We start from the raw sequence: 17,288 nt of genomic DNA on the forward strand, positions 1-17,288 counted from the left end.
TTGCTGGGATAACAGGTGTGTTCTACCAAGCCTGGCATTTTTCTTCTTTTTTTTAATATTTATTTTTTAGGTGTAGATGGACACAACACAATGCTTTTATTTTTATGTGATGCTGAGAATCGAACCTGGGTCCCGCCCATACTAGGTGAACGCTCTACCATGATCCCAGCCCTGCATTTTTCTTCTTACAGCAACAATAGTCCTATCAGATTAGGACCCCACACTTCTGACTTCATTTCACTTTAATCATCTCCTTGCAGGCCAGCTCTCCAAATAATCAATCCTCTGTATCTGTGGATTCTGCATTGGTGGATTCAACCAATTTCAGAAAATATTCAGAAAAACTGCATCTGTATTGAATATGTACAGACTTTTCCCCTTGTCATTATAACAATACAGTGGGGGCTGGAATTGTGGCTCAGAGGTAGAGCACTTGCCTAGCATGCATGAGGCACTGGGTTCGATCCTCAGCACCACATAAAAATAAAATAAAGATATTGTGTCCACCTATAACTAAAAATTAATATTAAAAAATAACAATACAGTGTAACAGCCATTTACATAGCATTATCATCATAGTAAGTGTTATAAGTAATCTAGAAATTATTTAAAGTACATGGGAGGGGCTAGGGATTTGGCTCAAGCGGTAGCGCGCTCACCTGGCATGTGTGCGGCCCGGGTTCGATCCTCAGCACCACATACAAACAAAGATGTTGTGTCCGCCAAGAACTAAGAAATAAATAAGTAAATAAATCTCTCTCTCTGTGTCTCTCTCTCTCTCTTTAAAAAAAAAATAAAGTACATGGGAGGATATGTGTAGGCTATATGCAAATACTATGCCATTTAATATGAGGGCTTAAGCATCTGGGGATTTGGGTGGTGGTAGTGGGGTCCTGTAACCAGTTCTTCATGGATATCTAGAGTGACTGTATAGTCACATTGGGGACTAAACTTCATTATTTGAATTTGTTGAAGCCACAATTTAGTGCATAATAGACAATAAACGAAGTGCTACTTTAAGCAGCTATAGGGAGGCCAGGGCTCCCCTTCCTCCTCGGGCACATTCCTAGACATGTCAGTGCAGAAAGCACAGGAGGAGAGCAGGAATAGTAGGCATGATCTCAACAGCCTTTACCTTTACCTCATAGACAAGTAACTCTTTTTTGTTTTGTGTATGTATGTATGTATGTATGTATGTATGTATGTATATATAAATAATTTTTTTTGCAGTTGTAGATGGACCGCATGCCTTTATTTTGTTTATTTTTATGTGGTGCTGAGGATTGAACCCAGTGCCTCATGCATGCTAGGCAAGCGCTCTGCCGCTGAGCTACAGCCCCAGCCCCCATATAATTTTTTGATGTTCCTGGGTGTACCCAGGTACACTCTTTATCATTGATTTACATCCCCAGCCACTTTTTAAATTATTTTTTAATGTTGAGACAGGGTCTCACCAAATTATCCAGGCTGACTTGAACTTGCAATCCTGCTGCCTCAGCCTCCAGAGTAGCTGGGATTACAGGCTTGTGCCGCTGCTCCTGGCCAGCCATAGAACTCTTTATTCCTTGCAAAGTGTTGCACTTTAAAAAGCATGTCTAAATTTAGAGTTACAATTTATGTACAATGAATTTCATCTTCTTAGAGTTCTCAGAAACTGACAGGTAACCATCACCACAGCAGCCAAAAGGATTGTGTTACAACCTAAGTCAGCTATGGCCTTACTCTGCAGAGCCCCTCCCTGAGTGACTCCTGTCTCTCAGAGAAAAATCTGAAGTCCTCTTCATGACCCATGAAGCCTTACAGGTCCTCTCTTACCCCACCTCCTATTAATGGCTCTCTTGCTCACTCTCCTCCAGCCCACTGATCTTGCTATTCTTCAAATGTGGCAGCCAAGTTCCTGCCTCAAGCTTGGCCTTGGCCTGGATCACTTCTTCCAGTCATACCCATCTTGGAATCACATTGACTTAGAAAAGGACACTACTGGGGTCACAGGGACTGGAGTACAAACACTTCAGAGGTGGCCAGACCAGGGCAAATCCATTCTCAGAACACCAGACTGAGCTGTATACTCCCATGGGTTCACCCAGACTGGAATGTGGAAACTTTCTTTGGTCACAGTTTGAAGTATGCACACTCATGGCACCAGTAAAACTGGGCTATGGAAACTCTTGCGGCCACAGACTAAGTCATCACTGTTGCTGGGCTCACAAAGCCTGGTGTGGTGACTCTTGTGGGTTTCACAGGCTCTTTCAGGCAGAATTCACAGTACAATGGGTATGGCTATGCCTGTGGTCATGCAAACCTTTTGTGTGGACACTTCTGCCGTTATTCTAGGTTGTTCATATTCTGGGGCCAGACAGACTGGTGTGTGGACATTCCTGTGGTCACACTGTCTTGGATAAAAAGTCTCCTGGGTTAAATCACTGTGGTGTGGACTCTATCCTAGACTCATGAGTGTGGAATGGACATTTCTGGAGTCACACATAGGTGTGGTTATTCTTGTGGCCAGAAACTGAAATATAGATACACCTGTAACCACACACTGCAATTTAAACAGCAATTCCAACATGGATTGGACACTGCTTCTGACTCAAGAATGTACATTCCTGGGCCACACAGACTCGGGTGCAGACACTCCTTGAGTCACAGCCAGATACGGAAATGCCTTGGGTCAGTCTAGGGTGTGGATGTTTCTTGGGTCACACACAGTGTGGGTTCCTAATAATACAGGATTAAGTTGCAGAAAACATTCTGTCTGGCTAGAAGTCTAGCCGCCCCCCACCCATACTGATTTAATGAGGGCACTGAGCTACATCTTCAGCCCTTTTTTGAGATACAGTCTTAATAAATTGCCAAGACTGGCCTCAAACTTGTGATTCTTCTGCCTCAGCTTAAGAGAGGTCTTTGTTTTTTGGTACCAGGAATTGAGCCCAGGGGTACTCAACCAGGGGCATTTAAGCCACATGTCCAGCCCTTTTTATATTTTATTTAGAGACAGGATGTCTCACTGAGTTGCTTAGGGCCTAAGTTGCAGAGTCTGGCTTTGAACTTGTGATCCTCCTGCTTCAGCCTCCCAAGCTGCTGGGATTACAGGCATGTGCCACCATGCCCAGTAAGAGAAGGGTTTTGAATCTAAAACATTTATTTTGGAAACCCTATAACAGTTCATCAAATCTATGGATCCCTTCCACAGATTTTCTTGAGATGGAGTCTTGCTATATTTGCCAGGTCTGGCCTCAAACTCCTGGGCTCAAGCATTCCTCCTACCTCAGCCTCCTAAGTACAGGGACTGTATGTGTGCCACTGTACTGGGCTTAGAGAATTTTTTTTTTTTTTGGCAGCATTAGGGATGGAATCCTGGGCATTGCCTATGTGAGGCAAGCACTCTACCAGTGAGCTACACCCCCAGCTCTTAAATATTTAAAGCAAATGTGCATATGTGTTTGCACACACACAAAATATTACAATCAATTCTATTGAAATACAATTATCACTATATATTAAACAGAAAAAAATTGGGATGTAACAATTGGATTTTTATTAGAACATCAGATTATAAGATCTGTTGTCATCCAAAGTGGTAAAGAATGTGAATAACATTTTAAGATGTCTGTAACAACTGTAATGAAACATAAAAAATAACTGACTTGCATTGATGGGAAAATTGCAGGTACCACTTTTACTGTTGTGATTCGTGGGCAGCATTCATAACTGGGAGTAAAACTAAATTTCAATTTTATTGAAAATAAAGATGTAATAGTTTCCTCCATCAAGTACATTGGATATACCTGACATCTATCCAGGTTAAATTCCTGCTTTCAGGGGAAGTTCTGGACACCCCGAGAGAGGTTTAGAGAAGAGGTAGGTCTCACGCAAGTTCAAGAAAGTTCTACTCTATTGCAGCAGACTTCTGCACTAGTTCTGTCTTTGTTGTCCTTGTGGAGGTTGTTGTAGATTTCCACACCAGGCTTGTCTGTTCAAGTCTTGCTGATGTTTGAAAACAAGTTCATCGACTCAAGTTCTGTTTTTCCTGACAGGCATCAGCTTCTAAGTTGTATCAGCTTGCCAGCTAACTGAAAGTCAAAGACAAAGAAAATTTTAGGCAAAAATATATGTTTTCAGGAGCTGGGTATATAGTTCCATGGCAGAGTGCTTACTTAGCAAGTGATGATGATGTGTTCAATTCCCAGCATCGTGGAAAAGAAGAAAGTTCCCATTTTTCTTTTACTATAATCATTGTTCACTAAGCTGCTAATATTTTTTTAGTAATTTTCTCCCTTACTTTTACTGTGAACCATAACAGAAAAATGCATAAAACATATGTTCAGTTTATTAACTGTTAAGGTGTTATTTTGTATAATTACAGGATGCTCATTTTATTGCTGTGTAGTCCTCTACTGTTATTAGACCACGATTTAATGGAGTGCTGCTATGAACATACAATACCCGTAAAAATCTTAATTTCAAAAATAGTAATTTTGCCAGGCATGGTGGCGCATGCCTATAATCCTAGTGGCTCAGGAGGCACAAGTTAGAGGCATTAGGGTTTAAGGGAAGTCAGTTAATTTGGAAAGATGAAAAAAGTTCTGTAGATGAAGGGTGGTGTTGGTTGCACAATGTGAATGTCCTTAATGCCACTGAAGTGTACTCTTCAGAACAGTTAAGATGCTGGGCACAGTGATGCACACCTGTAATCCCAGCAGTTCAGGAGGCTGAGGAAAGAGGATCAAGAGTTCAAAGCCAGCCTCAGCAACAGCGAGGTGCTAAGCAACTCAGTGAGTCCCTGTCTCTAAATAAAATACAAAATAGGGCTGGGGATGTGGCTCAGTGGTTGAGTGCCCCTGAGTTCAATCCCCGGTACCAAAAATGAAGTAGTAGTAATTTTATTGAGAGCTAACAAACGGCAGGTATACTCAGTGTTATGTAGAACCAACAATACAAACAACTCAAACTATTAGCCATGTGCACGCCTATGGCCAACTTTGTGGATGTATGGGCAACAGTAACTGTATCATGACTACTGCCAGGAAGATGGCAACTGAGAGGTCCAGTCCTTTCTACTACTCATTTCTTAGGAGTGGAATTTGCATACACACACTTTAGAAAATACTATCTAACAGTTTTCCACAGGGGCTGCACCTCCTATATTCCTAGTATTCCAATGGTACATTTGTTTCTGGTACAATTGTACCTGGTTTCAAATTGTTGCATGTCATTCCAAAAACTTAGTATTGTCAATTTTTTTTTAAGTTTCTCCAACCAGCATCTTTTCATGTGCTCATTGGCCATTTTCATATTTTTGTTTCCTTATTGATTTATAGGACCTTTTATTTACTTAAGTACCAAGGATCGAACCCAGGGGTACTTTACCACTAAGCTACACCTGCAGTCCTTTATAAAAATTTTTTTGGAGGGGCTGGCTTTGTGGCTCAGCAGTAGAGCACTCACCTAGCATGTGCAAGGCGCTGCATTCCATCCTCAGAACCACATATAAATAAATAAAATAAAGGTATTGTGTCCAACTACAATATATATATATATATGTATATATATATGTATGTATATATGTATGTATGTATGTATATGTTTAAAAAAATTTTTTTTTGAAACAGGGTCTTGCTAAATTGCTGAGGCTGGCCTCAAATCTGTGATCCTCCTGCCCCAGCCTCCGGAGTCACTGGGATTTTAGGTGTTTGCAACCACACATAGCTATTAGGACCTTTTAAATATTAAAGGTGCTATGGGTAAGGATTATAAATATCTTTCCCCATTGTGATTTGATGTTTCAATTTTTTATCATTTTTTCAAGTTGTAGATGGACACATATTTTCATTTTGTTTGTATTATACAGTGCTGAGGATCAAACCCAGTGCCTAACATGTGCTAGGCAAGCAACCTAGTACTGAGCTACAACCCAGCCTCTTATTTAGAAAAAAAAAATATACTTTTTGTTGTGATAGGGATTGAACCCAGGTCCACATACATGCTAGGAAAGTGGTCAATCACTGAGCTACATCTTCAGTCCCTCAATTTAAAAAAAAAATGTGCTGGGGATTAAACCTAGAACCACTGAACTATACCCCCAGCCTTTTTAGAGACAGGGTTTTGCTTAATTGCCGAGGTTGGCCTTGAACTTACAATTCTCCTGCCTTAGCTTCCCTAGTAGATGGGATTACAGATGTGAGCCACTGTACTTGGTCCCAACCCTGCTCAATTTTTAAAAAGGTGTCTTTTTAACAAAAGACTGGACAACCTGTTAGGCCACTGTCAAAAATGGGTATCCTCAGGACTGGATGTGTAGCTCTGTGGTAGAATAGGTTCCACAGTGCTATGGGGGATCACTGTGGGAGCTGGAGGAGATGAAGGAAAGGAGGGAGGGTCCTCCAACATCTGGAGTTTAGCCTAATCTGCTACAGGTCAACTGGACCCACGCTGTTTTCCACCACAGTTCCTCTCCCTGGCATGCTCTCTACTAAGTAAATATGGATTCCCTTCCCTAGCTGTTTCAGGTCTTTGCTGAAAACCTCAGGGAGGCCTTCCTTGACAATCCTTTAAAAACCCCCAAACAACTATGCCTAGAATCCCTGATTCTCTTTACTCTGCTTTACCTTTTTCTATTTTTTATATCCCATATTACTTTTACATATTACATATACAATCTTGTCACTTAAAAAAAGGACATGTTGTGAGAAATGTCCTGAGGCAATTTCATCACTGTATGAATGTCATCGTGTGTATTTACACAAACCAAGATGGTTACATCATCACTATATATCTTATGGGACCACCATAGTACATGCAGTCCACCACTGACCAAAACTTCATTATGCAGCACATGACAGTGTTGTAAGATATACATGCATATATATGTGTGTGTGTGTATATATTGCAAGATACATAAAAATAACTTATATAAGCTTTTTATAACATGTGTCCATTCAAAGACTATTTTATTATTTATTAATTCTTCCCAAAGTAGTAGCTCAGTGAGGGCTATTTACCTGTTTTGTTCCATGCTCTTATCAACCTAGAGCAATGCCTGGCACACAGTATGTCATAAACATTTACTGAATGCCTCAACAGGTAATATGTAAAATGCTCAAAGTGGTGCTGGGGCTGTGGCTCAGTGGAAGAGTGCTTCCCTCACATGTGTGGGGCACTGGGTTCGATCCTCAGCATGACATAAATAAAATATTGTGTCATTTACAAAAATTGAAAAAAAAATTAAAAATGCTTGAAGCAGTTCCAAGCACACAATAATAAATGTTTAATAAATATTTGCTGATTCAAATATTATTTGTTGATGCAAAGGTGAAATTTAGCTGGGTGTGATGGTGGAAGCCTATAGTTCCAGGGCTGAGGTTGTGGCTCAGCAGTAGAGCACCTGCGCAGCACATGTGGGGGCCCTGGGTTCTATCCTCAGCACCATATAAAAATAAATAAATAAAAAATAAAGGTATTTGTCCATCTACAACTAAAAAAAAAAAGGCTATAATTCCAGCTAGGGACTGAGACTGAGGCTCAAGTGACAATCACTTGAGCTCAGGAATTTGAGACCAGCCTGGGAAATATAGTGAAAATTCCCTCCACCCCCATCTCCAAAACAATAAGGTGATATTTTACTGAACTTTTCCCCTTTACTTGACCCCATAAGATAAAAAGGAAACTTACCTTACTGTGTTAAGATGAATAATTCATTTCATTGTCTTCCATCTACCCAAGAAAAAGAAAAGGGACTCAGATATTTGGTAAAATCTTTTTATTTTGCTTGAGTAGACCCATTGATTTTTCTTTCTTTTGGTACCAGGGGATCAAACTCAGGGATGCTTTATCACTGAGCTACTCCCAGTCCATTTTTTTTTTTTTGAGATGGGGTCTCTAAGTTGCTGAGACTATCCTCGAACTTATGATCCTCCTGCCTTAGCCTCTGGTGGTTGAGACTACAAGCATGTGCCAACCATGCCTGGATCAACTCATTATTTTTATTTTAGTTGTAGAGGCACACTATACTCCCATTTATTTTTATGGGGTACTGAGGACCAAACCCAGTGCCCCACATGTGCTAGGCAAGTTTCTACCATTTAGCCCCAACCCCAACCCATCATTTTTTATTTTTTAAAAACATTTTTTTGTGTCAATTTTATTGAGGAACAATTAACATACAGTAAGATTTGCCAATTTTTTTTTTCTGTGTGTATGTGGTGCTGGGGATTGAACCCAGAGGCCTTGTGCATGTGAGGCAAGCACTCTACCAACTGAGTTATATCCCCAGCCCCCAACCCATTATTTTTTAAAAATATTTTTTAGTTGTTGATGTACCTTTTTTATTTATTTACACGTGGTTCTGAGGATCAAACCCAGTGCCTCACACATGCTAGGCAAGCACTCTACCACTGAGCCACAACCCCAACCCACTATTTTTATAGCTATTGGGAGGCAAGAAAGTAGAAGCATGTGACTCATCAGGGTAAAGAGCTACATTGTGAGGGGGTCTATGTGGGCTCAGAGCCATGTCTCCAGACCTCAGAGCCCAGCAGGGTGTGGCACTGAGGGTTGGCCAGGGGCTGGGATAATGTGTCCACTTTGCTGATGGGGCAGTCCTGGGGACGGATCTCCTTGGCCAGCTGCCCCTTCTTCTTCAATGTGCAGGCCTCCTGGTATGGGGGTGAAATGGGGGGTTGTGTGGGTGGAGTATACTTGTACTCGGAGCCATCTTCCAGCTGTGGGGATACAAAAGGCACGGAGATAGTGATAATCTGAGAACCTAGGATAGCCTTCCCCAACCGCCTCCTGATGGCTGGCACTCACATCCAGTGGGTAACTGCGATCCGAATCATAAGCACTCAGGTCCCCACAGGTCACAAAAGGCACAATGATGCGGGTGGGACCATCCAATTGGTTGAAATCTGAGTCTTAGAAACAGGCAAAGAGATACTGAGGACGAGGCCAGTCATAATTCAGGCTGCAGTGTGGGTGACCAATTGTCCCCACATAGCTACAAACTACTCTCCTCCTCTACCAACAACCTGTTTTTTGGTTGGTGGGGGAAGGGTGCCCTCCCAGTCACCCCTTCTAATACATTGGCCCTTGCTCTGATTTTTCAGTGCACTCATGTTCACCCAGCATTCTACTATACACTGCTTGCTTCTTGTCTCATTGCAATTTGATGCCCTTGAGGGCAGGATCTGTCATTTCCCAGGGGGGGGCGGGGGCGGGGCAAGGTTAGAGACCCTCATCTCATGGGGGCTGGGGATGTGGCTCAGTGGTAGAGCACTTGCCCAGTGTGGGTTGGGTCCCAGGTTGCAATCCCAGCACCACCACACACACACACACATACATACATGAAAAAACCCCTATGAGGCAAAAGTTTGACAAGGGTGAGCTTTCCACCTGGGGGTGTATAACTAAGGTCTTCCTAAGACAGAATTTTCTTAGGCAGGTGAAGTCTTTCCTGGGCAGGGCTTAGGATCCTCCAAGGACAGAGTTTTCACCAAGATCAAGAGTTACCACTAGCGGACTAACTGGGTTGAAGCTCTTCTGGGACAAAATAGTCCCCAGGGGGTGAGGCTGAAGACACATCACTTGCATGAGGCTGGGGTTAGTTTCCCCAGCGATGGGCCCAAAGCTTTGGCTCTCACCGTACGAATGGTCCAGCAGGGGTCTGGTCAGGTCTGGTACAAAGCCCTCAGGAGGGTCATAACCCTGACAGACAGCGAAGGCCTCTGTGGGGGGAATCTGGAGTGAGGGGTAAAGGACTGCCACCTCCAAGCCAAGTTGGTTGAGTTCCCAAGTAACCCCTTGCCAGCCTGGGTTCTGCTGCACTGACCAATGCTGGAGTTCCGGCTGCTCCTGGGCTTGGCACAGAGCACGTTGGAGAAGAAGACCCGCAGCTGGCTATAAAGCAGCGTCACATCCCGCCCTCGGAATATCTGTAGGGTGGAGAGGCCAAGATGGAGAGGTGAGGGCAGCCCTCAATGACCTCTCTCTATACTCTACCAGGTTGCCCAAGACTTACCTTGGCCACAAAGCAGCCCCCTGGCTTCAAGACATGTGTAGCAATGTTCAGAGCCTGTGAGCAGGACAGATGGCTGAGGCTGAGGTGCAGATAGTTGGGAGGGGACCAAAGGAGGGCAGGGGTGGCCAGACATTACTCACGGCTAGGAGGAGCTGGGCCTGCATGTACTCATCCACATCATGGAGGCCAGTAACTGTGGTGAGAGGAAGAACATTAGGGGGCTGATCTTGTTCTATGCTTCTTCTCATACCAGAGATATTAGATAGCCAAAAACAACAGTTGCCATCTGCTAAGATTCTGGATGCAAATTAGTATCTGCCAACTGGAGGAATATTCTGAGCTACTAATCCTTAGGAAATAACTGTAATTCTCCAAACACATGCACAGCACAAGCAACACTATCATTTCCTCTTCCAGTCTAGATGGTTCCCCTGAGCTCCAGATTGACAGGCAAGATCGCACAGCTCCAACAAGTCCAAAAGCAAACTCCTGATCTCCCTTCTCAAACCTGCTCCTCTCCCCATCTTCCCCATTTCACTCACTTCATCTTTCCAGTTGTTCAGCCCCAGTCCCTTAGTTCTTCTTTCCATCATAGCCATTTATCACTCATCTGGACTACTATAGTGGCCTCTTCCTCCTGGGGCCCCATTTCCACCCTTGTCCCTCCCACTGCTTAAACAGCTGTGGGTCTTGCCACAAGCTAAGCCAGGCACAGTCTTCTGCCCATGATACTCCATTTTTTGTTTGTTTGTTTTTGGTACTGGGGATTGAATCCAGGGGCACTTAACCACCAAGCCACATTCTCAGCCCTTTGAGTCACTGGGATTACAGATGTGTATCACCACGCCTAGCCCTCTCACAGTTTTCTCCAAGCATTCATCCCAGTGAAAAAGGCAACATCATCACTGCAGCCCACTGGCATCTGTCTCCTGTCACTTCTCTTAGTTCCTTTATTGTTTTTTTTTAATGGTACTGGGGATTAAACCCAGGATATCACATATGCCAAACAAGTACTTTTCCACGGAGCCACATCCCAGCCCTTTGCCTTATTTCCTATCACTGCGCCCCCTCACTCTGTTCCAACAACACTGATCTCCCCACTCTTCCTCATATACGGAGCACCTTCCCACCTCAGAGTCTTTGCACAGGCTGAAACTTTGCTTGGCTCACTCTTCCTCCAGATATATATCCATGGCTTGCTCCCCCACCTCCTTTAGGTCTCTGCTGTCAAGAAGGTGAGGCCTTCACTGTCTATTTAAAATTCCAACACATTTCCCATTTATCTGCCTGTTTCATTGATTTCCCTATGGTACGTATCCCATTGTATGTGTGTGTGTGTGTGTGAGAGAGAGAGAGAGAGAGAGAGAGAGAGAGTGTGTGTGTGTGTGTGTGTGGGGGGGGTAATGCTGGGAATTAAGCACATGTTGGGCAAGCACTCTCTACCACTGAGCTACATCTCTAGCTTTTACCAATTACTTTTTAACATGCTAGATATTCAGTCATATTTTATTTTACTATTATTATTTTTGGGTACTACGGATTGAACCCATGGGTGCTTAATCACTGAACTTCATTCCCAGCCATTTTTTATTTTGTATTTTGAGACAGGGTCTAAGTTGCTTACAGCCTCACTAAATGACTGAAGTTGGCTGTGAACTTGTGATCCACCTGCCTTAGCCTCCTGAGTTGTGGGGATTACAGACATGTACCACCATGCCCAGCTAGTTAATCATTTATTTTTTTCCATCTGCTCCCACTAGAACATGAGCTCCATGAAGTGGAGTCTGTGTGTGTATGTGTACACTGAGGACTAAACACAGGGCTTGATGCAAGCTAGGCAAGTGCTCTACAACTGAGTTACATATACAGCCCTCTTTTAATGTTTTAAATAGGGTCTTCCTCAGGCTCGCCTCAAACTTAAGACCCTCTTGCCTCAGTCTCCCAAGTAGCAGTGATTACCAGCTTGTACCACCATGCCCAACAGATCAATGAAATTTTATTTGTGACTTTCTTCCCAACATAACAGGTGTTCAGCAAATTTTTTTTGTGTGTATATAGTACTGGGGACAGAACAGGGTCTTGCATATGTTAGGCAAGCACTCTACCACTGAGCTACATCCCCAGCTCTTTATTTTTTAAATTTTATTTTGAGACAGAGTCTCACTAAGTTGCCCAGGCTGGCATATAATTTTCGATCCTCCTGCCTCAGCCTCCTGAGTAGCTGGGATTAAAGACATGTGCTACCACATCCAGCCACAAATGAGTTTTGAATGGATGACTGATTGGTTAAAAAAAGAAAAAAATAGTAATGTGGAATTCAACAGGTACAGAGAGAAGAGAAGAAGGAAGGGTGGACAAGAGGCACAAAACCAAAATGGAAGACTGGGGATGTGGCTCAGTGGTAAAGCACTTGCTTGGCATGCATGAGGCCCTGGGTTTTATCCCCAATCCTGTAGAACAAAACAAAACAAAAACCGAAAGGCTGGTAGGGGTGGGAGCAAAGACAGAGGCAGAGAACAGGCAGCAGAGGTGGGCACAAGTTGCAAGATGTGGAGAAAAGCTGGGAACAGAAGGAAGAGGCAGAAAGTCAATTAAAGTGAGAGGCACCGAGAAGGATACTCCTCCCCCCTTTTACCGTCGGGAGCCCCATCGCACACCACTAGGTCCGCAGGGCAGCCCTCAAAGTGCTGGATGATCTCCTTGGCAGTGGAAAGCTAGAAAAAGAGGGATGATGAGTGGCCCCAGGGCTCCCCATTACTTCCCTTGAACCCTACCTGCTCATGGCCCTGGACTGGAAGGCCCTGGGCAATCCAAGTTTTCAAAGAATAGGGTTCCATCTCTAGGGACCCAGTGTTATCATTATTTGTAGCTGCCCTGTGGTAACAACCTGCTGGTTGTTTCTCAGCTGGTAGTCTCTGTCTTTCTAGCCTGTTTACCCCCTCCCATCCCTCTTTTTGCAGTGCTAGGGATCAAACCCAGGGCCTTGCACATGCTAAGCAAACACTCTACCACTGAGCTACACACCCAGCCCTCTTTCTAATTCTATTGCTCTATCTTCCACTTTCCACAGCCCCCGGGTGGTGGCTTCCACTCAGAATACATCCCAATACCCTCAACCACATTCTCACCTGGGTGATGTCTCCCTGGATCTGTACCACACCTGGTAGTGGAGCCATAGCCTGCAGGTCCACAGCCACAACTTGGCCAGACCCCTGGCTCCTGTGGACAATGTGGCCCACATCAGCCCAGTTTTCATTTCTGGCCCTTCCCCCACCCTGGTCCCTCCTGACCTCTCCTGCCACTTACCCAATTTTCTGGCTTAGCACCTGGCTCCAGCTGCCCGGGGCTGCACATAGATCAACTGCCCGTGTCACACCTGGGCACACATAGTGAAAGTATATTGGTCAGCCGCACCCATCTCTCCAGCCTGAGGACCCTGCAAAGTTTATCCCTCTCCCGTGGGGAGCATCCATGTCTACCTACTGCCCAGGTGCCAACCTCCTCCTGAGTATTTGACTCATCTTCCTGCTTGCCCCAGAGACCCTCCAATCAGCCCACCCATGGCAGGGAGCTCTGCAGAATTAGACACGTGTCTGTGCTGATCCTCCCCCAAGGGTGACTTGCCCACCAGTTAGGGACCTTGGAAGAGCTGGAATTCTTCATCGAGTTGTAGCAGCTTGAAGGCACTGCGGGCCCGCCAGCCATTCTCCTTGGCCAGACGGTAGTAGACATCCCGCTTGTCCTTTGATGTCCGTCCCATTTCACACTGCCCAAGGACCTGTCAGCAGTCAGCTGATGCCACTGTGTATTAGTAACCAAGTGAGTGGGCCACCACCTACCTATGCAGGGCAGAGAGAACCATGCACACTTAACTATGCTCACGTGACACACAAGACCACTCACCGAACTCCTGAGAAAACTGAAGTACACCCACTGACCCCACTGACCTCATGGGGCCCCAAAGATCCTATCACTAATTTATCAGGCCCCATTGCTCATCACAGACACTTACCCTGAAGATCCCACAAACCCAAAAGTTATTTGATAGAATGACCTGTTACTGACCCTGTCCACTATCCATCCCTGTTACTGACACTCCATGCAGTAATCTCTGTCTCTTAGTTCTTTCCTTTCCTTTCTTATCTTTTTTGGTACTGGGGATTTAACCCAGGAGGACTTAACCTCGGGGCTACAACTCAGCCCTTTTTATTTTTCAATTTTGACAAAAGGTCTCACTAAGTTGCTTAGGGCCTTGCTAAATTGCCAAGACTGGCTTTAAACTGGGATTACAGGCAAGCACCACCGCACCTGGCTCTGTGATTCTCTCACCTGTCTCTGCCCACTTCATCCCCATTAACATCTTACTGACCATTTCTTCAGTTATTTCAAAGAGCCCTATTAGCCCCCGATTAACCCCTTGCTTTTCATCCATTTTACCCTCGCTGTATGCTGTACTTCCCATCTCCTTAAACTTTTTCTGTCTACCCTATCCTCCACTTATCCCTTCAATGATTAGGCTCCCAGTAATAACTTATTACGACATCCTTAACACCTGATTATGCCTAGAGGATTATGGCCTGTTAGCTCCCCCATTAAGTTCTCAAGTATTGATTTATCAGATCCCATTAACTCAGCACTCCAATTGACCTATAGATCACACCACTAGTCATCTGGTAACCCTTCATTAACATACAGTAGCATTACTCCCTGATGCTCAAAGGTAAGTTCCCCATTCCCCCATTATTTCCTTACTGCCCATCCTGCCTTCCACTGATCATCTGATGACTACATCCCAACAGCTTTCTATTACCCACTCTTTGCTCACTCTGCCCCTATTAATTCCTCCATGGTCATGGCATGACATCCCAACACAAGCCCATCAGCCTCTCATTGTGTCTTATTTTATCACTGCTCCTGTTAGTGCCTTAATCAGGACTCCCATCCATCTTTGTTATTTCCTCTGTAGCCTCACCATTTTGATTACTATGCCCCATCACTATCCATTAACCTATTGTATATTATATCTCCATCAATCCCTTGGGGAACACACCCCCAAACACCTCTCTATTTTCTAGTTGCCAACTGCACAACCTCCTCATTAATCAATCAATGAACACAACCCACAAGCCCCCATGAATATATTGACAAAAACATTCCTAATTAGCTCCTATTGATTTCCCGGTATCACCCCACCAGACTTCTATTACCCCAGAGGACCCACTAACCTTCCATGAATGGCCCTCTGGCCACACGCCCCGGTCTGTCTTTATCACATCAAAGACGGTGGTCCCTATGGGACCACTAGATCCCCCTTCTGGGGAGCTCCACGAACCATTGTGTTGCCACGTGCTCCGCTCCCTCGAGTTCGTCTAGCATTCTAGTTCCTTTCTGTAGACAAATCTTGGGTCTGTAGTCTACCAGATGCTAAACGCCTAGACTATGTAACCCGCGGCGCGGAAAGCGCAACTTCCTCCATCCCCTGCCGGCGGGACAGAGCAGGCATGCCTCTAGTCTTGGCCAGAATCCACATCCTACCTTAGCTCTTCGAGCGGGGAGGTGCAGGAGGAAGGAAGGTGGTGCGCCAGCAGTCAGAGCCACAGCAAGACCATAAACTGGTGAGAAACGATAGGGCTTCAGTTTGTTTTCCTAGTTGAACTGAATGCCTGTCACGCATACCTAAGCGGTACTACAAGCGGGGCAAACTTGACGTCCTGGAACGCCAAATCCAGACCCGATCTGAACGTACAACGTGGGTCCCATCATCTTCGGTCGACATATCCGGGTCACGCGAACTCCGTTCCCAGCATGCAATGGGCACGACCCGAACGGCTGAACTCACGCACTGCGTGTTCAAGATGTCGCAACGCAGGAGAACTGATTCTTTGTTCTTTTGTTCCAACACCAAGATCGAATTGCTGGGGCTGGGGTTGTGGCTCAGTAGTAGAGAGCTTGCCCAGCATGTGTGTGGCACTGGGTTCGATTCTCAGCACCGCATAAAAGTAAATAAAGTAAAGGTCTTTGGACAACTAAAAGGAAAAAAAAAAAAAGATCGAATTACTCCCCCGCTCCTCCCAAATTGAATCTGGGTGGTCATTGAGCCTATGGACTACACTTCCCAGCATGCAACGGGCATGATAGCGCTTATTCATTCCACGCATGGCGTGAAGCGAAATGACTGCTGGGGGTTTGAACTTTAAAGTGCGTTGTTAAAGTACCCGAGCACGTGGAAGCCACTCTGCGCCTTTTCTAACGACTCTTCCGCTGTTGGGTAGCGCTGCCTTTAATTTTTGTCATCACAGAGCTTCGGTTTCCCCGGAAAATGGGAACTAAAAAATGGAGTAGAATTCAGTGTTATTGGGAGGGTTAAAGAGGTGTAGTTTAGGACACTCTCCGTCCCTTCGTAATTGTGTTCCTCATTTTTTTCTTAAAACATTTTTAACTCCCGCCCACCGAAAAGACTAGGTATGCATCGCGATCTAGTGCAGAAAACATAAATGTAGTAATGGAAAAATTACAGCATTTCCCATGTTCTAGGCACTGTTCTAAGTGCACTGAGTTATGTTCTGGTAACCTCCTCATTAATCAGTAAATGAACGAACACACTCCGACTTTTGGCAGAAGAGAGGGGTTTCCACATGCTCCGCTCCCTTGAGCTCGTCTAGTGTGTGTGTATTAAAAAAAAAAAAAAAAAAAAAAAAAAATATATATATATATATATATATATATATATATTTATAAAATATGTATTAGGAGTATGAACATAATGGCATTTGGCATGATATGTATATGGTTGTATAGAAATATAGTGATGTATAATATTTACCAGTACAGAAATCTTGTAATAGTAAACAAATAATAAATATAAATATGCCATATGTAAATATAAAGAAATATATAATGATATATTTAATATTGTATAAAAACTGCATATCATACATGTAACGTGTATGTGTATGTTTATGTGACAGTATCTCTATACCTTTACTTACTACGGTAACTGTACTAAATACACAAATAAATTAATAGGGCTAGGGTTGTAGCTCAGTGGTAGAGCAATTTAGTGAGGCTGAAAGCCATTTAGTGAGACCCTGTCTCTAAATAAAATATAGAAAGGGCTTGGGATGAGGCTCAGTGGTTGAGCTCCCCTGAGTTCAATCCTTAGTACCCCTCGCAAAAAAAGAAAAGAATGAAGGGGGTCTGAGGTTGTAACTCAGTTGTAGAATGCTGGCCTAGCATGTTTGAGGCACTGGGTTTGATTCTAGCACCACATATA

At 44.2% G+C, this 17,288-nt stretch overlaps 1 protein-coding gene across 6 annotated transcripts; it reads right to left on the reverse strand.

Annotated features, from left to right (window-relative positions):
• Positions 1–3,718: 3,718 nt before the first annotated feature.
• Ftsj1 (FtsJ RNA 2'-O-methyltransferase 1) lies at positions 3,719–15,989 on the reverse strand. 6 transcript variants are annotated; one of them, XM_077107023.1, is made up of 14 exons: positions 15,855–15,989; positions 15,551–15,627; positions 13,655–13,854; positions 13,322–13,391; positions 13,144–13,234; positions 12,651–12,729; positions 10,156–10,208; positions 10,016–10,069; positions 9,827–9,929; positions 9,639–9,722; positions 8,809–8,912; positions 8,523–8,720; positions 7,672–7,713; positions 3,719–4,073 (listed from the first exon to the last, which is right to left on the reverse strand). In XM_077107023.1, the coding sequence occupies exons 3-13, from the start codon at positions 13,773–13,775 to the stop codon at positions 7,681–7,683; spliced, it is 990 nt and encodes a 329-aa protein (XP_076963138.1). In that variant the 5' UTR covers positions 13,776–13,854; positions 15,551–15,627; positions 15,855–15,989; the 3' UTR covers positions 3,719–4,073; positions 7,672–7,680. The 6 variants fall into 6 exon arrangements, with proteins under 6 accessions (XP_076963138.1, XP_076963137.1, XP_076963139.1 ...); XM_077107022.1 differs by lacking the exon at positions 15,855–15,989 and adding an exon at positions 15,762–15,812; XM_077107024.1 differs by lacking the exon at positions 15,855–15,989 and having other exon boundaries at positions 8,809–8,906; positions 15,551–15,830.
• Positions 15,990–17,288: the final 1,299 nt, after the last annotated feature.

The sequence above is a fragment of the Callospermophilus lateralis genome, chromosome X (genome assembly GCF_048772815.1).
Source record: "Callospermophilus lateralis isolate mCalLat2 chromosome X, mCalLat2.hap1, whole genome shotgun sequence".
Lineage (NCBI taxonomy): Eukaryota > Metazoa > Chordata > Mammalia > Rodentia > Sciuridae > Callospermophilus > Callospermophilus lateralis.

Bases quoted from the DNA above. Each gene is read 5' to 3' on its own strand.
- Ftsj1 (XM_077107023.1), bottom strand. From the start codon at position 13,775: ATGGGACGGACATCAAAGGACAAGCGGGATGTCTACTACCGTCTGGCC. The intron at 12,730-13,143 runs GTGAGAATGTGG...CTCTTTTTCTAG, and splicing joins TCCAGGGAGACATCACCCAG to CTTTCCACTGCCAAGGAGAT. The intron at 10,070-10,155 runs GTGAGTAATGTC...TCCTGCTCACAG, and splicing joins AGGCCCAGCTCCTCCTAGCC to GCTCTGAACATTGCTACACA.